This window comes from Procambarus clarkii, chromosome 20 (genome assembly GCF_040958095.1).
Source record: "Procambarus clarkii isolate CNS0578487 chromosome 20, FALCON_Pclarkii_2.0, whole genome shotgun sequence".
Lineage (NCBI taxonomy): Eukaryota > Metazoa > Arthropoda > Malacostraca > Decapoda > Cambaridae > Procambarus > Procambarus clarkii.
In genome coordinates this window covers 40,347,589-40,370,843 of record NC_091169.1, presented here as the reverse complement: position 1 = coordinate 40,370,843, position 23,255 = coordinate 40,347,589, and the positions used below count along the sequence as shown (strand labels likewise).

Genomic DNA, 23,255 nt, shown 5'->3' with positions numbered 1-23,255 from the left:
TATGGTTCAAGGATACTCTAGCATTGATACGTTCCAAGGATGCTCTAGCACTGATACATGGCCAAGGATGCTCTAGCATTGATATGGTTCAAGGATACTCTAGCATTGATATGGTTCAAGGATGCTCTAGCATTGATGGTACAAAGATGCTCTAGAATTGATATGTTCCAAGGATACTCTAGCCTTTATCTGTTCTGCAGATGTTCTAGTAGTATGTTCCAAGTTTGCTTTAGTATTGTTTATGTTCCAAGTTGCTCTTGTATTTATGTTCCAAGGTTGCTCTATTATTGATGTTCCACCATTGTTTTAGTATTTTAATGTTCCAAGGCAGCTTGCAATAATGAAACTATGTGGACTCGGCCACTCTTCTTTCACCAACGCCGACTTCATGAGGGTCGCTATGGGAGCTGAATCTTTTTAATTAAAGGGGGCAATGGGACTAACCCTTACCAGCCTGTAACAGAATCCTACTCCTTCCAGTCATCCTGCATTTGGGAGAGGCTAACCTCAAGCATCAGGCCTCCAACCTTAGACAGAAACACAAATGCCTTGTATGCCAGTGACAGCAGAAAATGGTGATTGCACTGCCCAGTATGTACAGTGCAATACTAAGCCTTTCACATCATACTGTAACTATGTATGATGTTACATAAACCACAAACAAACAGCATCATCTAGTTGGTCATATTTACTTGACCGGTATATTTCTGTCAATGCGGTAGTTCTTACACCCCTGCTTTTCCTCGTACTGACAAACTCCACGATTTCCTTCCTTTGCTATTTAGTAACCAAAACAATAGTAATGCCAATGCCACACAGCCATTCATTTGCCTAGCACACCATTTTATCCATGATAAGAAACTTCTCTTATTCTTACCCACTACTGCCAGATAACAGTTTTAAATAACAGATAATTATACTGTACTGAATATCAAACAAAACGTAATAAAATGTCTCGAGCAGCGAGTAACATCACACTCACACAGGGAATACTGACAAACTCTCTTGTGCAATTTATAGTTCAGAACAAGCTCAGTGAAACATTTGTAAACTATAAAAACATTATTTTGAATAATGCTCATAAATAAAAAAAAAACAGCGTTGAATGTAATGAAACGCCATTTTCTGGGCGAGACCCAGAGGCTCCCCGGAGCTATCCGGGATGATATGAATGTACAGTATTAGACCATGGCATCAGTCAAGCGAATGGAATTCTAGGCCTACCAAGGACCACGCACCAAAACCTGGCCCCCTCAGAGAGGAACAATGCACCCAGAAAAGTAGGCACCCCAAAACAAACCCTATCTGGTTAAAAAATGGCTACTAAGAGCCAAACTGTTGGACAGAACTCCATACTAAAAATGAGCAAACGAGCATGATGTCACAACCGTCACCGCGTCACAGTCTGTGCAGCTTTCCCTTCACCGGGAGGGGAAAGGGGGAGCTCCAGACTCCCCGTGCCGGCTATCCATCCCCAGTTCAGAGGCTGGATGTCAAAAACCATGAAAACTGCCGCATTACATTCAACGCTGGTTTTCTGGGAGGAGCCCCTTTGGCTTCACAGAGCTACTTAACCAAAGATAAAACAAGAAGGACTTACACGAGAGGCTGTCGCCAGTCGCTCCTTAACTCAAAATTGAGACAACTGGTTGCAATCGCCAACCCAATGTGACACACGCCCGACTTTGGCCAGGAATATTAACTAGGCAGCAAGCGGCCAGGACCGGTATGTTCGACCTCCAAAAACCCCGTGCCCAAATGTCAGCCCAAGACATTACCAAAGACCGCAGCCAATACAGCAAACTTATAAACGTCATGGGCGTGTGGATACACCACACACTGGCTAGACCGAATAACCCTGTTAATGACCTTGAAGATAAAAACCCTGGAACAGGGAAGAAGGGAAACTAGGTCAATCCAAAGTGCGTTACTGGCCACCAAAGCCGTGGCACACAGGTAACGGCAAAGAGCTGCACCCAGACACAACACATGATGCACCTCTAGTCGAACCAATCAAGCATCAACAACCCAAGGACCCCTCCGGAAAGCAGCAGTCTCATTCTTCTCCAGAAAAGGAGACAGCTGCAAACGAACAAACCTACTATCAGAACCAAAGGAGCAGAAACCTCTGTGCTGGAGGAGAGCATGAAGCTCCCCAAGCCAACCCCAAGAGGCCTATGACAACAAGAAAAAAAAAAAGAGCCTTCGAAAAACAATCTTGAACCGAAGGGGCCACCACAAACCGAGGAGAAGAGAGAAAGAGAGAGCACCCGGTCCAATGACCAGGATGGCTCAGGCGGCGAATGAGCAGGCCGGAGGTGAAACAATGCACGAGACAACTTGCAGAATGGAGCAGAAGTAATATCCACCCCAAACGCAAGCTGAAGTGGCTCCGCCAGCGTCGCATGATACAAGGCAACAGTATTCAGCATAAGATGACGGACCTGAAACAACCAAGAAAGAAATGACAAAGCGACCCTATCCGAAACTGAAGAAAACCTAAAGAGGGACAAGAAATGACGAAAGGACCACCAGGAAATTTCATACTGCTGCCAATACAAAGCATGCAGGTGGGACACCATCAACGAAGTCACCTGCTCACCATACAAATGGTGATAGACTCGCGTCAAAAAGACCAGACACAAAGACTTGATGAGAGGATCGAACCAATTATGTAACGGACTGCCCGATCTGATGAAAGGCGGAGCCGTGAGAAGACCTCGGGGTTTAGACACCGAGCAAGCAATGCCTGAAACCAAGCTGGGCCGGCCACCAAGGGGCCAACAGAACTACTCTCCCTTGGTAAGTCTCCAAGTGAGCCAGGACCTGGAGCAACAGTAGAACTGGGGGAGGGGATGTGAAGAGGTACAGGTAACCCCACCTTGACTAATCCTGTCTGAAGGCATCGACCTCGGCCTCGCAGTCTGGGAAGGGCACCACATATATATCGGAAAACGCCTTGACCACGCCGACGAAGAAGTCCACCTCCGGGAGCCCGTACATCCAGCAGATCTAACTGAACGAGTCAGCGTCGACCGTCCATTCCATGGACAGGGGAATAAATCGGGACAGGCAGTCCGCCAGGACATTGGACTCCACCCGAACGTGAACACCCACAAGAACCAAACCCCCAGAACTCAGCAGACTAGTCACCCGAAGTGACTAGCCCCAAAGAGACACAGACGGGCCACCACGACCCGGGTAAGGTGTGTGAACAAGCGAGGAGCCAGATTCAAGCCAAATGGAAGGCAACAAAAGCAGTAAGTCTAACGCCCCACAACAAAACCGAGCCAGTCCCTGAACCCCCAGATGAATCAGAATGTACCAATATGCGTCCCGGAGGTCCAGGGACACAATCTAAGCGCACAGCTCAAAAAGACGACGGACCTGGGGCTTGGTTATCTTGAGGTTATCTTGAGATGATTTCGGGGCTTTAGTGTCCTCGCGACCGTGTCCTCGACCAGGCCTCCACTCCCAGGAAGCAGCTTGTGACAGCTAACACCCAGGTACCTATTTTACTGCTAGGTAACAGGGGCATAGGGTGAAAGAAACTCTGCCCACTGTTTCTCGCCGGCGCCCGGGATCGAACCAGGGTCCACAGGATCACAAGTCCAGCGTGCTGTCCACTCGGCCGACCGGCTCCCGGGGCAGGGTAGTCATCCGAAAAGAGGGGCAATAAACCCAGGGGTTCAGACGGGACAAGTCCAGAATTAACCACAGGTCTGTGCAGTCCCATTTTGAAACTGAAAACAGGGAGGAAACTCACCTGAGAGACGAGAATGTTTTGACCACGCCCAAGCGAACCCACTCCAAAATGACCTGAGAGAGCGCAGAAGAAGAGGCCTGCCCCACCAGCCCCAAACCCCCCCAAAGGAGGAGGGCCACCGAACACCACCGCAGGCCGCAAGAAACGACCTGAAACGCCCACAAATTGTGGGACCAGGCGAGAGCAAAGAGTGCGAACCTCCCCCTCCCCTATCACTGTATCAATGGGACGAACCACGAAAGGGCCAAAGGGCCTTATGAGAAGCCGACTGACGAGCAAAGCAATCACCGCACCGACCAGATGTCTAAGGCTCCGAAGGCTTCACCGGCTCAGAAACTGGCACTACTGGTCTACCACGATGGATAGAGAAACCCCGAGTTTTGGCACAATCCTTCCGGGAAGTTTCCCCATGGCCCTCCCGGAGAATCAACAAGTCCGACGTGGGACAACAACTAGAAGCTGACTGCAGATAATGCACAACCGCAGACTCTGCAAACAGCAAATGACAAAAATGTATTGAAAACCAAAGAGCCAAAACTCAAGCGGATTCCAAAGACTGAGCAAGCACCGCCTGATGGCATACAAGACGAGAAGCAAAGAACAGACACACCACCTCCCTGCAGGATCAGCGCAAACAGCTTCAACAGGGCAGCCAACGCCCGCACCGCCAAGACCAGCGGAGACGCACCCAGTGTCTCCACAGCCTCTTCAAGCCAGTCCGAAGACAGCTTGAGAAGGGAAAAGAAATGGAGAACCGAAGCCAACTGGCCACAAGCATGCAATTCCTCAGCTACCAAGGTCTCCAAAAGGGAGGGAACCTGCAAGTGAAGCTGCACCAGGCCGACGTCCCGAGGAAGGGCAGGGGTGAACACACACACATTAAGGCATTCAAATTTGCCCCCCAGGTAAACCTGAACAACAGTAAGAGCCTCTTGCCATTCAAGCGTGCAGGACCAACAGAACGTATGCCACGCCCCCAATGAAAAGAGGACAGTCTGCCAACCAAGATGACTTCGGAACCTCGTAATGCACCCAGTATGGAAAGGCAGAACCGAACTCAAACGAGGCAGGATCCGTTATCGAGGCACAAATCGGGTCACGCAGGAGGTAAGCCACAAGGGCCTCCCGCATCTTATGAGGTTGGATGCGGGAGGCCGAAATCCTTCAGAAGGAAGGGACCGAAGACCCAAAGGAAACCCGGAACCGAACCCGTGGAAGAGCTGACGCCATATCAAACTTGAACAGGGAGGGAGGATAAGAAAACCCCAGCCCCTGTAACAACAAGCCCTGCTCAGAGGGTACTAACACCTAAGCGGGGTCAAATGGGGCCAAGCCCTCCAAGTCAGCCTCTCCCGTCCCGGGAACCTCCACACCACGACCCGAGGCCGAGCTGTCCTCCAAACCCTCTGCTTCAAAAGAAAAGGCAGAGTCCACTGGAAAAGCAAGAAAGAAGGGGGCCCATTGGTCAGAACCAGAAGCACCGGTTGGAGGAACTGGCTCGAATGCCTCCATTGCCACACCAAATGAGGCATCCCCTGAAACTGCCCAAGTCTCACCACCAACTAAACCATACCCCAACTGGGAAACTCTCAGACGCTTTGGAGATGGGTGCAGGGGGGGGGGGGGAGGAACAGGATGAATAACAGCAGGGGAAGGACATTAAGGGGACGCGGATGAAACCAAAGTCGAGGCGATTAATGCTTCCAAGTCCAGGTCCCTATAACCAAAACTGGGCAGCCTCGCGGCATCCGGGTGAGCAACCAACCTAGCGTACTCCAGCAACCTGAAACGCAAATGCAACGCCGAACCCGCCTGCACCCGAATATCAAGATCAGTGGAATGGGTGAACTGGAGTAAAAGCAAGGAACACCACTCGCAGGACTCTTGGGTTGAAGGTGTCAACCAACCCAACAGGTAGCATGACGGAGGCAGAACTGGCGAGTGTCACCCTAAGACAAGGGGTCAAAGCAACCTGCAATCTCACACAAAGAGAGATAGGACCCAGTGGACACATCCATTGGACCACTGAGCCACAGTGGGGTTTTCCAGGGCCCTTAGATGCTCTGCTAAGGGAAGCCCAGGCAAGGTATTGCTAACTGGCACCCCAAACTACCAAGCGAACTACTAATTGCTTAGCCCCTACACTCACAGGGACCTAGCGAAAGACCACCAAGAATATAAATAAGGGTCAACAACACCAAAGGGTAGAACCCCCAAAGGGCAGCAAACAAAAAGAAAAGAAAAAACGCAAGAGTACAACGTCCCCAGGCGGAACAGAGCCGGCCACTATGTTACGGTGAAAACTAGTTGCACAGTACCTTGGGCCCCTACCAGTGATGAAACTACCTCCTACCCAGAGGCAAACAGAGGTGCATGTAACACCACAGCCGACTCCAAGGGCGAGCAATCACCGTGCAGCAAAAGATCCCCATGGAGGTAGGTTCCAAGCGACTTGTGGAAGGTAACCCCAAGCCACAAGGGCAGTACTTGCAGGGCACGTAGGTAAGGGAACCCTAGGCGCATGCAGCCCGAGTACTTGTGAAATTACTTCTGGTCCACACACCACCAAAGAACAAGACCACACCACAAGGCATAGCACTGGACAACAACAGGGACCAGAGTCGCAGGACCACCAGGTCTCACATCAGCCTCAGAAATGGGGGTGGATAGCTGGCATGGGGGGTCTGGAACTCCCCCTTCCCCATCCTGGGGACGGGGGAGCTGCGCAGACAATGGCTCTGTGATGGTTTTGACGTCATGCTTGTTTGCTCGTTTTGAGTTTGGGGAGTTCTGTCCAACAGTTCAGGTTTCAGTAGCAATTTTTTAACCAGATAGGGTTTATTTTGGGGCACCTACCTTTCTGGGCACCTGACCCGGCCGATGGCAGACATAGAATGTTTCCAACCACACAGGGGTTTCTATAGGCCAATGCTCCTCATGCCTGTCTGAAGGGGCCAGGTTCTGGCTCGTGTCCCCAGTAGGCCTAGAACTCCATTTGCTTGACTGATGCAGTGGTCTAATGCATTCAAATCAGCCCGGATAGTTCTGGGGAGCCGAATAGTCTCCCTCCAGAAACTAGCATTAAACAAAATGAAATGCCATTCTGGTGTGTCCCTGTTGCTAGTCACCTGGGTAACTTCACCCAATTCGATCCAAGAAAAAGCCAAGGCCAAGAAAAAGCCACCAGAAAGGTTGAGCAAAACAAAAAATCAGCAATGTAACTAAACAACTTGGGAACACAATTCACCGGGCCGTTGCAGCAGCCCACCACTAGGTGCCAGCACCCCCAACTTCTGAGTCAATCAAAGCAAATCCTCAGTCATTTTCCTGGTGTGGCTGTGAAAACATCGCTCACACTACTCTGGTACTCTAGCACCTTCCAAGTTCTCGGTTTTGGGATAAATGTAGGCAGCCCTTTGGATTGTGTTCTATGGGGAGCCAATTAGTTTGTGTGTTTGTTCCTTCATTTAATATTTGCTTCACATAGTGCTTATTTGCCAAAGTTCTTGTTTGGACTCTGAGGAAACTGCTTTCCTTGGGCTGCATGTATCTTAGAGCTTGCTGGTATTGCCTCCATAACAGGAAGAACCACCCACAAGCAGAGGCCATGCTTGTGGCGGGTTCTATAACATGACAAAAACCAGCGTTGAATGTAATGAAATACCAGTTTCTAGGTAAGCCCTGGAGGCTCCCTGAAGTTATCATCACTGATTAAGTGCCATACTGCCTAGTGCCATCAGTTGCAGAGTTCCTTTTGCCTACCGGGAACCACGAGGCAAAACCTAGCCCCCTCAGGAAGGTGCAGGGAGCGATGGCCTATGCTCACTTTACATTTAAAAGATATTATCTTTGCCATCAGCAGGTAAGACACTGAGAAACATAGGCGAATCAAAACAAACCACTGCCTAATTTAAAAATGTGACCAAAGCCCCTAAGATGCCAAAAGAACTCCTCCAATAATAAAAGAAACAACCAAAATATAGGAAACTACCCATCAATTAGTTAACTCCTCCTCCCCCCCCCCCCGCATTGGGGATAGGGAGGAGTCGGCCCGAGCACCTGATTTCAGTTCTTTAATGAAAAACACTGCCGATCTAGGGGGAAGGAGGATGTCGGGAACCTTTGGAGCTCACACAGAAACTGGCGTTTCATTATATTCAATGCTGGTTTTCCATGGGGAGCCCTATCGGCTCCCTGAAGCTAACTACCCACAGAGAACGACAAATATGGAAAACTTACCAGGGAGGTAAGAACACTGCAGGTATCAACTCGAAATTGAGACTGAAGGCCGTGACAGACGCCCCAATGCAACACAAGGCCGTAGAGGATCCGGAACGTTCACCAAATACCTGGCAGCCAAGACCTTGTTAGACCTCCAAAACCCCTGTGTCCATATCATTACCTCCAAAATATCAGCCCAAGACATTACCAAAAACAGCTGACAAGGCAGCATACTTGCGAATATCATGAGCTCGAGGGTAGACCGCAGGCTGGCTAGCTTCAATGATACTGCGGACAACCTGAGAAACACAAACTCTGGGACAGGGAACCAGAGAAACCGTAACAACCCACAAAGAGTCCACCAAGACAGAACCGGAGGCTATAAGGCAGCATCATAAAGTCGCAGCCAGACAAAGCGCATAATTCACCCCTGGCCAAACTAACCAAGGCACCCCTCCTGCTGTCTCATTCTGGGCAAGAAAAGAAAGCACAGGCTGCAAGCGTACAATACAACCCCCAGGACCAAAGGAAGAAAAATCTCTGGTGCCAGAGGAGAGCATGAAGCAAACATACCAATGACTGGAAGCCAAGGAAGGAATAAACAAAGCCTTCCAAAAATAATCCCAGACCGAAGAGACCACAGTAAACCAAGGAGAAGAAAAGAAAGAAATAGCCCGGTCCAAAGAAAAAGGCAGGCTCAGGCAGCGCATGAGCAGACTGAAGGCGAAACAAAGCACGAGAACGCTTGTGAAACGGGGCCGAAGTTACATTTACCTCAAACACAAGCAGAAGCAGCTCCACCAATGCTACACAATAAGAAGCAACAGTACAGTAATAGGCATGGGATGCCAATTGAGAAAAAGCCAAGAAAGGACAGAACAACCCGGTCCGATACAGAAAAGACGACAAAAGGAGAGAAAAGGATGAAAAGACCGCCAAGAAACCTCATACTGCCAGATAGCAGGTGAGACACCATCAAATCAGCTACATGATCACCATAGAAATAGCAAGAAAAATGTGTCAAAATTCCAGACCCAAAAAGCCGAATACAAGATTGAACCAATGAGGTATGTCACCCACCCGACCCTCCAATAGAGTCGGAGCCACAGAAAAATGCCCCGGTTCGGACACTGAGCAAGCAGCACCTTAAACCAAGGAGGCAGAAGAATCACTCCCCCTGTAAGATTCCATATGCACCAGCCCCTGGAACAATAGCCCAACCGGGAAAGAGAGGTAAATGCACCCCCATCTCAACCAGTCTAGCCGAGAGAAATCCATTGCGAGGGCCTCGCAGCCGAGGAACGGCGCCGCAGAAAAGGAAGATGCCAAGACCATGCTGTCGAGAAGAGGTCGACATCAGGGCGCCCGAACTTCTGGCAAAACTAGAGGGAGGAAACGGCATCAATAGTCCCATTTCACGAAAAGAGGAAGGAAGCGAGACAGACTATCAGCCAAGACGTTGGACACACCTTGAACATGAACGCTGTAGAGATGTAAACTGAGAATAAAGACAATTTACTCGAAGCGACCATCCCCACACAGCCACAGAAAGAAGAATGCTGTCAAGATGAGGAATCACAGGGGAACAATCCGAATGGAGCCGAATCACAAAGTCCGGAGGAATCCAAACACCCTGCAGTGCCTGTCACACAGCTACAAACTATCACACCATTCTGCGAGCTTGTTAAAAAAAATGCCAATGATCCTGGCCAGACTGATGAGCACTGGTCACAAAGCCCCAACCAACAACCGAGGCTTCCAAGAACACATCAAGCGAGGGAGGAAGAAGGCGCCAAGGCACCAAACCACGAAAAACCTTGAAGAGGAAACCGGTGATGCAGCAACCAGCACAGGGCCACAGGGGTCTGAATCCAGCGATCGCAAAAGAGCAGCGAAAGGGGCTGCCCTGAAGGAACCAGAATAGCCTCTGAAGCCAAACCCTGCCCAAAATGTTTTGAGTACTGCTCAATACTCACCACCTCCTTCAGAGCAGGCGAGATTGCTGAAATAGAGGAAATACAGAGAATATATACAGCATACATAGACAAGATAAAGCACCTACATTGTTGGGATCGTCTCAAAGCTATCCAAATGTACTCACTAGAAAGGAGATGAGAGAGATATCAAATAATATACAGATGGAAAATACTGGAGGACCAGGTCCCAAATCTACACAGTAAAATAATAACATACTGGAGTGTACAATATGGAAGAAAATGCAGAATAGAACCAGTGAAGAGCAGGGGAGCCATAAGCACAATCAGAGAACACTGAATTAACATCAGAGGTCCACGGTTGTTCAACATACTCCCAGTGAGTATAAAAAATATTTTGCGGGAACAACCGTGGACATCTTCAAGAGAAAGCTAAATAGTTTTCTTCAAGGGGTGCCGGACCAACCGGGCTGTGGTGGATCTGTGGGCCTGCGGGCTGCTCCAAGCAACAGCCTGGTGGACCAAGCTCTCACAAGTCAAGCCTGGTGGACCAAGCTCTCAAGTCAAGCCTCAGGCTGGGCTTGGGGAGAACAACAACTCCCAGAAGCCCATCAACCAGGTATCAAGCAGAGTTAACCAGAAGGGCAAAAGTCAGACTCCTGCACAACTATTCGAGCATCTGCCGAGTAACCCAGGGCCCCCTCAATAGCAGCAGACAGCGGGATTGTAGCCAGAGCAAGGCCATTGGCAGCAGAGAAAGCAATGCCAACCGAGAATCCCAAGTCAAACCTAACTAGATCCGAACCCGGGACAAAACCAACTGGAACTCTCTCCAATTCACCAGGAACCCGAACCCGGCAAGCTGGGAAAGAACCAGATCCCTGGCTAGCAGATAAGCAGACCGACTGGTAGCCCAAACCAGCCAGTTGTCAAGGTAGGCTAACACCCAGGAAACAAAGACGAGCCACAACGACCCAAGTCAAGCACAAAAAACACATGGGTGCCAGATGCAGTAAAATGGGAGAGCCTGAAAACAGGAAGCCTGTCAGCTCACCAATAAACTGAAAAAATCCAAGCATCCAACTCGAAAAAGAGTTGGGGGAAGACCCATATGAACCGATTGCAGTCACCCCAAAAGACCCACCTCGACAAACAGCAGGCGAAGCCCTGGCCCAACCCCTTTGGGAAGAGCGAGACCGACCCTACCGGACATACAATGGAAAAACAGGACGGCAAAAACCAAGGCCACGGACAAAAACTGAGCAATGCTGCCCTCAGGAAAGAGGACCAAAGGGAGAAGCAGAAAGAAGAGCCAGGCCTTATGCAAAGTCCACAGAATGAGCCAGCACAGCCTACTGACACGCGAAACGGGAGGTGAAAAACGAGAACCGCTCGTTTTGTAGATCCACGATCAAGCCATCTGCTCACTTGTTCCTCATTGGGAGCTGCTCCTACACCAGATATACCTTCCCAGATGACAGGTCAAGACTGCTTTGGGCGTTGCTCACCCAGCCTAACACACTCGACATACTGGTCCACCACGCAGCCTCGTAACATGGGTAAACGATCGCCGAGTTTCAGCATACTAGGACTGCTACCAATTCAGCTCCACACAGCTTCAGACATATGTAGCACACAGGAATGTCCAATACTCCTTCCAGTGCCACTTCACAGTTACTCAGGTCACTGCCGGCAACGAGCCCTTGGAGGGAGTCAACAGGTCTTCTTCTTCTTCGTCGGTACATGTCAGCTGCCCGAATTATTCCCCCTGGAGGCCTACATGTCTCTCTGACAGGTGAGCTCTCAAGCATACATCTACTCAGCTCGAACATCTGGAAGCAAATGATCTCAGATTTCGCACTTCCCTGCAGGGGCGCCTGCCGTCCTGCCTACGTCATGCCATTGGTGACGTGACACCATTGGTCCTTCCGGCCAAGCCCACGCCGCTGACCAATCATGCCATGGCTGACGCTGTTCCCAGAATGCACTGGAGACCCCACCCCCGGGTGAGAACCCTTGCCTCCTCCCTTGGCTTGCTCTGCCATATTTACATGGAGGAGACGCTTGAAGCCTCATCGCAAATAAACTCAAAATTGCAACTTCATGCTTCCTCTTAAGTGTATAATATCAACTCACAATTTCTTCTAGTTATGTACAAATGGAATTATGACTCTTATATGCGGGAATATGGGGCTGCACTCCATAACAAAGCCCAGACACTGGGGCCACTGGGGTAAACCCTGTCGATGAAGGCAACCAGACCACCCAAAGCCTAAGGAAAAGTCAAGGGGGGACAGCAAGGGGGTTCTACTGCACACACTCTAGGCTAGGCCTAATAAAGTGAAAAGAATAAGCAGCCAGGGAGAAACATCAGCGCACCCCGAAACAGCTAGTAGACAACGTAGGCTGTGCAACTGCAGTGCGCCACACCAGCCAACAACATTCCCAAACCCCAGGGAAGACAAAGCCCAAGACCCCTGACTTACCATAAGGGCAAGGACCACCCCAAGGAAGTAGGCCCACTAAAGGGAGCGTTCCCCAAACGTCCAAGGAAAGATAACTCTGGCCATGCAAGAGCAGTACTCACAAAATGCCTAGGGAAGGTAACCCTGAGCTCATGGAGCTCTGGTACACTAAAATGCTTGGCGCTCACACATTCCTGTGTAAAACACTGCCTAAAAAGAGAGAGAGAAAAAACACGCAAATGGGACAGAGGAGCCGGAGCAACACTGCTGCTAGGTAAGCACATCAGGAAAGAACTGAAGCTGATCAGCTCCACCCTCCCATACAACAAAGGAGAAGGTGGAATTAACTAGCAGGGGTAGGCCTAGTTTCACTAAGTTTTGGTTGTTTCTTTGAGGTAATACATTTTATTATTGGGGGAGTTCTTTTGAAATTTTTGGGGTTTTAGTCACATTTTTAAACCAGGCAGTGGTTTGTTTTGATTTGCCTATCTTTCTGGGTGCCTTCCCTGGTGATGGCAAAGATGATATCCTATAAATGTAAAGTGATCATAGGCTATCACTCCCCATCCATCTCTGAGGGGAAGCCAGGTTCTGCCTCATGGTCTCCAGTAGGCAAAAAGAACTCTGCAACTGATGACACTAGGTAGTATGGTACTTGATCAGTGATGATAGCTTCAGGGAGCCAATGGGGCTTCCCCGCAGAAAGGGCCTTCTTTCAATGACTGCTATATTATTTTATAGTTCATGATGTAGCAAGTTTTATAATTACACAAATTAGTTTGATATAATATAAGAATTAAACTTGCATTGTTGCACCCTACTTCTAATAGTTGAGGTAATACACTTGTTAAAAATAAAAATATATGTATTACGGACTATAGACAACACAAAATTAGTGCCTTACCTTTGCCATGTATTTTTTTTGCATTCTGGGGCTTGTCAGTGTTTTGCGTAATTTGACTTCTGCATCTTTAGTATTTATTCGTGGAGGTAGAGGTGGTGGTATGTCAAAGGTCTCTCCTCCAACTGCTCCAGGGCTAACCAAACCATCATATGCATCATACACAGGATCTGATCTTGTGCTGCTAGCACCAGGATGCATATATTCAAAAGGATCAACTTGTTCATAGTAACTCATTTCATCATCACAAAGAGACTTGGGCATCTTGTACTGAAGTAATTCATGAGCTTCTTTACTAATTGATACATTGTCAGTATCCACACTTGCAACTCCTACACTAGAGGAAGTACTAATATTTTTCTTCAATTCCTCCTCTTTAGCTTTTAACAAAATTGGATCAAACACATCTAAAACATTAGTCCTTGCTTCTATATCATCTGCAGATTCTTTTAAAATTGAGCCTATCCCCAAATCAATGAGGTCATCACCTTTGGGAGTGCTGACTTTAGTTCCAACAATACCAGAACTGATGGGAGCTTCAAATGTGGGTGTTCCTGAAGTTGAAGGAGAAAATGCTGTACCACCTGATGCACTCTGAGTCACAGACAACTGATTGACCAGTGCACTCATTCGGCTTATCTCCAATACTGGACATCTCTGGGGTAATGGAGGAGCAATATGAGAGCTTGGTAGTGCTGGTGATGATTTGACTAATTGTCCAATATTAGAGAAATTTGTAAAATTTAGACTACTAGATAAAGTGTGTGATGGAGGCAATGCTGGTCTATATGGAACTGAAGAGGGTGCTGAACTAAAACATGAATATGATGCCCCATTTGGGGTGACTGTCGGCCACTGAGATCCTGTGAACACTGGGGCAATGGTCCCTTGATATGCAGGCAAATTTGATGTTGGTCTTAGTGGTAATTGTTGAGAATTAAATGATTGTGCAAAAGTATTCGACATTCTGTAGGATCCCTGAGAGGTTGACACAGGAACTACAGCACTCTGATTTGCATTTATGTTATGGAGAAGCTCTAGTATATCATTCTTTGGTTTCTCTGGGCTATGAAATGACATAAGATCTTGCTGACTACTTGCATCTTTACAGCCCTGACTTGATGCACTTAACACAGACTGACTGGTACAGCCTAAATCAGACTCAATGGAAATATTTGTAACACAGCATGAAACAGATCTGGGCTTGGAAATGTTTTGTGGATGATTGTGGTGGGTTACTGGCTGAGTCTGTAAAAGACTAACTGTACGAGGTTTAGGTGTGGGCTGGGTTGAGACTGCACTCGGACGAGGCCGAGGCACTGTTTCACCTGTCCTTGAACTTCTCTTCTCAGTGGGAGTTTGAGACCTCGACAAATCTGAAATATTAAAGAAAAGACAGTTTACACACTGAAGAGCAGTATAGTAAACTTTCAACTCAAAAATTATTTGTTACTAATAACAGCTATGAACTGGAAACACATCAATGTACGGCGCAGCCATTAATAGCCACCAACACCACTGTGTGCAAGAAAAAACATTCAAGCACATTTTTTTCCCCCTTCAAAAAAATTTTCCCTTCTCCTTTTCTAAACGTTTCTTGGAGGCAGAATATATGAATATCGCCCAGTGGCACAGGTGATTAACAACCCACAAATTTGCACAAAGCAAGGGCAGGCTCGGACGAGGTATCTATAGTACTGTACAACTGAGCCTGCAGGTGTTTTCTAGGGCCTGCAGGGTGACCGAGCCCTGCAGGAAGCACAGGCACTTGGAATGCTATGCCAGTAACCACTGAATGGAACAGGCAGCCCCTGGCCACCTGAAACCAATGGAAAAGTTAAGGGGTGTAGCAAGGGGGTTCAACTGCACAATGACCATAAACAAAGCCTATAAGATGAAACAGAAGAACCCCTAAGTGCAAAAAAGCAAAGTGACAAATTAATAAATAAACTAAAACCCCAAAGCTCCCAGGACAAAACAGAAAACGAGCAACCAGGGAGAAACGTCTGTGCATTGTGTTAGCACAACTTAACTGGACACACAAACTACAGTGCGCCCCCAAACTACATGCAGCTCCAAGCACACTACATTCCTGGCTCACACTACACAAACACTTAAGAACAGCCTCAAAGGCAAAACTTCACTTGAAAACAGGAGACTGGAGCCAGAGTGACAACACCAATGACTAGGAATCATCAGCAAAAAAACGAGTGTGGGGCGAGCCGGCTGACCTGGCCCACCTCCCTCTTTCCCCCAAACAAGGGGGAAAGGTGGGGGCAAACTAGCTTGTGCTAGTTTTACAAAATTTTGGTGGTTTGTTTTCATTGTTGGGAGTTCTTTTGGGACCTAGTATGTTAGGTGGAGCCACCTCATCAAGAAGTCTTTAGGAAGCCATCAACGGGCTCCTCCCAGAAACTGTGCTAGGCTCCCTCCACTGAAAAATTACAGGTTGTCTGCAAGTCAGGAGGAATCATGATCCTCAGAATGCAACCAATAGAACTTAATAGATTCAAAATCTATCAAGTCTGTAAAGTTCTGATCTCAAAGGAGAAAATGAAACAGATCTGCCCCTTGCTGGCAAAGGCAGAGTCAGAACCCTCCCTAACACAACAGAACACATCTGAAGATGCTAATGGAACCTGGAAACATACACTGGGAGGAGCATGCTTCAGTTATAGAAAGCTAATAAAATGTAGGGCTTGCTATGTAACCTTACTACTGTACCTGGTGGGCCATTTTCATTTAAGGAAGTAGATTTTTGGGATTGTGACCGTCCCAGTTTCTCCCTTCTTATGCGTTCATACTCTTTATTTTCTTCCTCCAAAGCCTTAGCAATATCTTGTTCTGTGTATCGGCCTCCCGCTGCAGATCGCAGCTTCGGTGGCAAAGGTGGTGGTTCATCTCCCATTGCAGCATGTGTCTTAGTCAAATGTTAACCATCTGTAAAAAGATATGAAATATGATATGAAATATTTTATTAAATATTATCTGCATCTATAAAATGAAATGTTTGTCTATATGCCTCTGCCTGCCTGCCTGCCTGCCTGCCTGCCGGCAAGTAATCACCATGAGAATCTAGCATCACTTTGAACTAGCAATCCACAATAAGTTGACATAATAGCACCGGATATTTGCAATGATGATAAATTAATAATCATATATGCATAAAATCTACTGCCATGCAACACATGGACAAAAGAGGAGCTGGATAATAAATGAAAGGGCCTCGTAACAATGAGAAATATTATAGCAAGAGTAGATAAAGATCGATCACGACTGTTAGCAGTCTGCCACTTCAACTTGAAATCCATAGACTAGGAGGCATACGAAGCTAGAACAGACGACTTTTGGACCTGTAGATTCATAAACCTCATCCTGGAGACATTCATGTATAAACACGTTAAACAAGCTACAAGGACAAGGGATGAGAATGTTCCCTCCATGCTGGATTTCATATTCACCAAGAAAGAGGAAGAGATATTTGACATTCAGTACCTTCCTCCTTTGGGTAAAAGTAACCATGTCCTTTTGGGACTAACGTATGCAATGTTATAATATGGAAGAGAATGAGGAAGTTGAAGCAGTTGAAAAACCTGATTTCAGGAGAGGTCATTATGGGGAACTTAGAAATTTCTTTAAGGAATTTAGTAAATGAGAAACAATTTCTGTGAAATATATGATAAAGGCACACACATATTTATACCAAAACAGAGATGCAGAACTGAAACAAGATTGGTTCAACAGAAATTCAAGAGAGCCAGAGACCAAAAGACACAAAAATAGAATCAATATAGGAAGAGGCCAAACCCTCAAACATACCAGTGATACAAAGAAGTGCAAAATTTCACGACAGTGAGGAGAGGCAGAAAGAAATTTTGAGAAAGAGATAGTGGTCAATGCAAAACAGAACCAGGCCTATTCAATAAATTCATCAAAAGCAAATTGCAGGTAAAGGATAACATTCAGCAGATTGAAAATGGGAAACAAATTCACAAAAAATGAAAAGGAAATGTGTGAAACATTAAACAAAGTTCCAAAGTGTGTTTCTGCAAAATTAAATCTTCAGAGAACCAGACACGATAAGAATTCCAGAGAACAACACAGAGCACATAGAGATGTCTAAGAGATAAAGTAGAAAAATATGATCAAGGAGCTAAGTAAGAACAAAGCAGTTGGCCCAGATGGAGTTTCACCATGGGTTCTGAGAGAATGCTCACCTGAGCTCAGCATTCCACTTAAAAAGATTTTTCAGGCATCCCTGTGTACAGTAGTCTTAGCAGATGGGTGCAAAAAAGCTAACAGTTCCAAACTACAAAAGTGGCAGCAGGGAAGATCCCATCAATTATAGACCTGTATCATAGACAAGTGAAATAGTTAAAATATTGGAAAAAAATAATTAAAACTAAATGGGTAGAGCACACGATGAAAAATTATATAACAACAGAAAGGCAGTATGGTTTTCAATCTGGAAGATCCTGTGTAACAAATTTACTCAGTTTCTATGATAGAGCCACAGAGATTTTACAGGAAAGAGATGGTTGGGTTGACTGCATCTATCTGGACCTAAAAAAGGCTTTTGACAGTTCCACATAAGAGGTTGTTCTGGAAACTGGAACATATTGGAGGAGTAGCAGGTAGGCTTCTAACATGAATGAAAAATTTTCTGACAGAAAAATGAGAGCAGTAATCAGAGGAAATGTATCAGACTGGAGAAAAGTGGAGTACCACAGGGTTCAGTTCTTGCACCAATAATGTTCATTGTCTACATAAATGATCTACCAGACGGAAAACAGAATTACTGTATATAAGCATGTTTGCTGACGCTGCTAAGATAATAGGGAAGATAAGAAACTTAGATGATTGCCATGCCCTTCAAGAATACCTGAACAAAGTAAGTGTATGGAGCACCACTTGGCAAATGGAATTTAATGTGAATTTAAGGCGTTGAGCTTTGCCTCAAGACGAAGGTTGGGCTGATAACTAATTTGCTTTTGAGTGGAAAGGAAGGGATTAACATTGGAAAGGGTGTAATGTACCACGGTGCAGGAAAGTGCCGTTGTTGTCTCTCTTGGTACAAATGATAAATCTGATACATTCTGAGTTCAGTTCCAGTTTTAGTTATCCATTTGGAACAATGTTGATCTTCAATAAAGAAATTCTGGAGGGCTTCTGTGCAAGGGTTAGGATGAGCTAGCCTAAACATTTTTATACCAATTTGACGGTTAATTTCAGTAACACAATCAACAATGCTCAAATCATGCAGCAGTTGTATGTTGTTGCATTTCTGCCCATACCTTCAGAAGCACATCAACAAACTGGAAAAAATGCAAAGACATGCAAAGGTTTTTGACAGTTCCACATAAGAGGTTATTCTGGAAACCGCTATATACTGGAGGAGTGACAAGGAGGCTTCTAACATAGATGAAAAATTTTCTGACAAAAAATGAGAGCAGTAATCAGAGGCAATGTATCAGACTAGAGAAATGTCAAGAGTGGAGTACCACAGGGTTCTGTTCTTGCATCAGTAATGTTCATTTTCTACATAAATGGTCGCGGGTAGTACAGTTATGTTTGTTCCAGACACACAATCGAGAATTCCGGGTTCAAATCCCAGAAAAGACAGAAATGGTTGGGCACATTTCCTTTCACCTAATGCCTTTGTTCACCTAGCAGTAAGTATGTACTCAGGATATAGTCAGCTTGTTGTGGGGTTGCATCCTGGGTGGGGTCAGTAATTTGGCTTGGGAGGGGGGCGAGAGAAACTTGATAAAAGCCTAATGTATATGAACACACTCGGGCTTCCTGTCCCCTAACAATAAATTATTATTATTATTATTATATAAATGACCTACAAGATGAAATACAGAATTATATGAACATATTTGCTGATGATGCTAAAATACTCGGGGTGATAAGAAACTTACATGCTTGTCACACACCCTTCAAGAAGATTTGGACAAAATACGGTGTCAAATATATAAGAACATAAGAACAAAGGTAACTGCAGAAGGCCTAATGGCCCATACGAGGCAAGTCCTATTTATAACCACCCAATCCCACTCATATACATGTCCAACCCACACTGTAAACAATCGAGGGACCCCACCTCCACTACGTTTCGCGATAATTGGTTCCACAAATCAACAACCCTGTTACCAAACCAGTATTTACCCAAGTCTTTCCTAAATTTAAACTTATCCAATTTATACCCATTGTTTTGTGTTCTGTCTTGTGGTGATACTTTTAATATCCTATAAATATCCCCTTTGTTATGTCCATTCATCCACTTGTAAACCTCTATCATGTCACCCCTAACTTTTCGCCTTTCCAGTGAATGCAAGAATGCAATTTAAGCTTTGTAATTTAAGCAATTTGGGAAGCCGGTCGGCCGAGCGGACAGCACGCGGGACTTGTGATCCTGTGGTCCTGGGTTCGATCCCAGGCGCCGGCGAGAAACAATGGGCAGAGTTTCTTTCACCCTATGCCCCTGTTACCTAGCAGTAAATTAGGTACCTGGGTGTTAGTCAGCTGTCACGGGCTGCTTCCTGGGGGTGGAGGCCTGGTCGAGGATCGGGTCGCGGGGACACTAAAAAAGCCCGAAATCATCTTAAGAAGATTGTTAATCTTTCTTTATATGAAAGATTTCTAATTTGGGGAATTAACTTTGTCATCCTACGCTGGACATGTTCAAGTGAATTTATATCCATTCTATAGTACAGCGACCAAAATTGAACTGCATAATCTAAATGGGACCTAGATCGAATACTCTATTCTAGATCTAGAGTATTCTAGATCGAATACTAATGACCCAAAGTGGATAACAAAGAATTTGAAGAACCTTAAAGGTAAAAAGAGAGCTTGGTACAAAAGGATTAAAAATGGGGAGGTCACTTTAGAACAGGAATTCGTACAAGTGGTTAGAAATGTTAAAAAAGAGATAAGGAAAGCAAAAAGAAACTATGAAGTTCGCATAGCAGGGCAAGCAAAGACAAATCCTAAAGGGTTTTTTCAGTTATATCGTAATAAGACTAGGGAAAGGATAGGTCCATTAAAAACTGAGGCAGGTCAAATAACAGATAGTGATGAAGAGATGAGTAGTATTTTTAATAAATATTTTGTATCTGTATTTACTAAAGAGGAACTTAACAATATGCCTTCAGCCGAACAAGTCTATGTGGGTGGGGACGAGGACAGGTTGACGAGTTTAGCAGTTACCAGGGAGGATGTTCTTAAACAAATAGTAAAACTCAAACCAAACAAATCCCCAGGGCCGGATGAAGTGTTTGCCAGGGTGCTTAAAGAATGCAAAGAGGAGCTTTGTGACCCACTGTCAACCATATTTAATAAATCAATAGAGTCAGGCAGAGTGCTAGAGTTTTGGAAAGTTGCTAATGTGATACCAGTTTTAAAGAAAGGAGATAGATCACTTGCGTCTAACTATCGACCAATTAGCCTAACGTCTATTGTGGGAAAGTTACTCGAATCTATAATAGCAAATAAAATTCGTCTTCATCTTGAAAAACATAAATTAATAATTGAGTCGCAACATGGTTTTATAAATGGCCGTTCATGTTTAACAAATTTGTTATCTTTTTATTCTAGCATAGTTGAGGCAGTTGATAGTGGTAAGGATTGTGATGTTGTGTACCTTGACTTTAGCAAAGCTTTTGATACAGTGCCACATGAAATACTGATTAAAAAGATAGAGTCTCATGGTATTGGGGGTGCTATATTAAGCTGGATTAGGGCATGGCTATACCAAAGGAAACAGAGAGTTAGTATAAATGGAATCAAGTCAGAGTGGGAAAATGTTGTAAGTGGAGTGCCTCAAGGCTCTGTCCTGGGACCTCTGTTGTTTATAATATATATAAATGATTTAGATTCAGGTTTGAGTAGCAACATTTGCAAATTTGCCGATGATACGAAAATCGGTAGGGAAATTAATTCGGAGGAGGACTCGCTATCACTTCAAGTTGATCTAGATAGGGTTTTGAAATGGTCAAAGGATTGGCAGATGCAGTTTAATGCTGATAAATGTAAAGTTCTGAGGTTAGGTAATGATGATAGAGTTACAAGATACGAGCTAGATGGTGTTGAGATTGCGAAGTCGGATTGCGAAAGGGATCTGGGAGTTATGATTAGTAAGAATTTAAAACAAAAGGATCAATGCATAAATGTTCGTAATAAGGCAAATCGGACACTTGGATTTATTAATCGCAGCGTTAGTAACAAGACACCTGGTGTGGTTCTCAAGCTATATCTTGCTCTAGTTAGGCCCCATTTAGATTATGCAGTTCAGTTTTGGTCGCCATTTTATAGAATGGATATAAATTCACTTGAACGTGTCCAGCGTAGGATGACTAAGTTAATTCCCCAAATTAGAAATCTTTCATATGAAGAAAGATTAACAAAGCTTAAGTTGCATTCACTGGAAAGGCGAAGAGTTAGGGGTGACATGATAGAGGTTTACAAGTGGGTGAATGGACATAACAAAGGGGATATTAATAGGGTATTAAAAGTATCAACACAAGACAGAACACGAAACAATGGGTATAAATTGGATAAGTTTAGATTTAGGAAAGACTTGGGTAAATACTGGTTCAGTAACAGGGTTGTTGATTTGTGGAAACAATTACCGCGTAACGTGCTCGAGGTGGGGTCCCTCGATTGTTTCAAGCGCGGGTTGGACAAGTATATGAGTGGGATTGAGTGGTTATAAATAGGAGCTGCCTCGTATGGGTCAATAGGCCTTCTGCAGTTGCCTTTGTTCTTATGTTCTTATGTTCTTATGACCTAACCAGAGCAAGATATAGCTGAAGAACACCACCAGGTGTCTTGTTACTAATGCTTCGATTAATAAATCCCAGTGTCCTATTTGTCTTATTACGAACATTCATGCATTGATCCTTTGGTTTTAAATTCTTACTAATCATAACTCCCAGATCCCTTTCGCAATCCGACTTCACAATCTCAACACCATCCAGCTCGTATCTTGTAACTATCATCATTACCCGATTCTAAATCATTTATATATATTATAAACAACAGAGGTCCCAGGACAGAGCCTTGAGGTACTCCACTAACAACATTATCCCACTCTGACTGAACCCCCATTTATACTAACTCTGCTTCCTTTGGAATAGCCATGCCCTAATTCAACTTAATATAGCACCTACAATACCATGAGCCTCTATCTTTTTAATCTGTCTTTCATGTGGCACTGTATCAAAAGCTTAGCTAAAGTCAAGGTACGCAACATCACAATCCTTACCACTATCAACTGCCTCAACTATGCTGGAATAAAAAGATAGCAAATTTGTTAAACATGAACGGCCACTTGTAAAACCATGTTGCGACTAATTTATTAGTTTGTTTTTCAAGATGAAGACGAATTGTATTTGCAATTATCGATTCAAGTAACTTTCCCACAATAGACGTTAGGCTAATTGACCGATAGTTTGACACAAGTGATCTATCTCCTTTCTTAAAAATTGGTACCACATTAGCAACCTTCTATGACTCGGGCACTCTGCCTGATTCTATTGATTTATTAAATATGGTAGACAGTGGCTCGAAAAGCTCTTCTTTGCATTCTTTAAGCACCCTGGCAAACACTTCATCTGGCCCTGGGGATTTGTTTGGTTTTAGTTTTACTATTTGTTTAATTACATCCTCCCTGGTAACTGCTAAACTAGTCGACCTGTCTTCGTCCCCATCCACATAAGACTTGTTCGGCTGAAGGCATATTGTTAAGTTCCTCTTTAGTAAATACAGATATAAAATATTTATTAAAAATAACACTCGTCTCCTCGCCATTATCCGTTATTTGACCTGTCTCAGTTTTTAATGGACCTATTATTTCCCTAGTCTTTGTTCAACATAAGTGAAAAAAACCTTTAGGATTTGTCTTTACTTGCCCTGCTATGTGAACTTCATAGTTTTTTTTTGCTTTCCTTATCTCTTTTTTT

General features: G+C 45.1%; 1 protein-coding gene across 4 annotated transcripts in view; it reads right to left on the bottom strand.

Annotated features, from left to right (window-relative positions):
• Positions 1-23,255, bottom strand: part of LOC123755348 (phosphatidylinositol 4-phosphate 3-kinase C2 domain-containing subunit alpha) — a 232,027-nt gene that overhangs the window by 206,869 nt on the left and 1,903 nt on the right. For all 4 annotated transcript variants that reach the window (XM_045737887.2, XM_045737888.2, XM_069327888.1 and 1 more), the window contains exons 2-3: positions 16,012-16,227; positions 13,291-14,663 (exon numbers count right to left, since the gene is read on the bottom strand). In XM_045737887.2, the coding sequence (XP_045593843.1) occupies positions 13,291-14,663; positions 16,012-16,195 (1,557 nt within the window). In that variant the 5' untranslated portion in view covers positions 16,196-16,227. The remainder of the gene's footprint in view (positions 1-13,290; positions 14,664-16,011; positions 16,228-23,255) is intronic.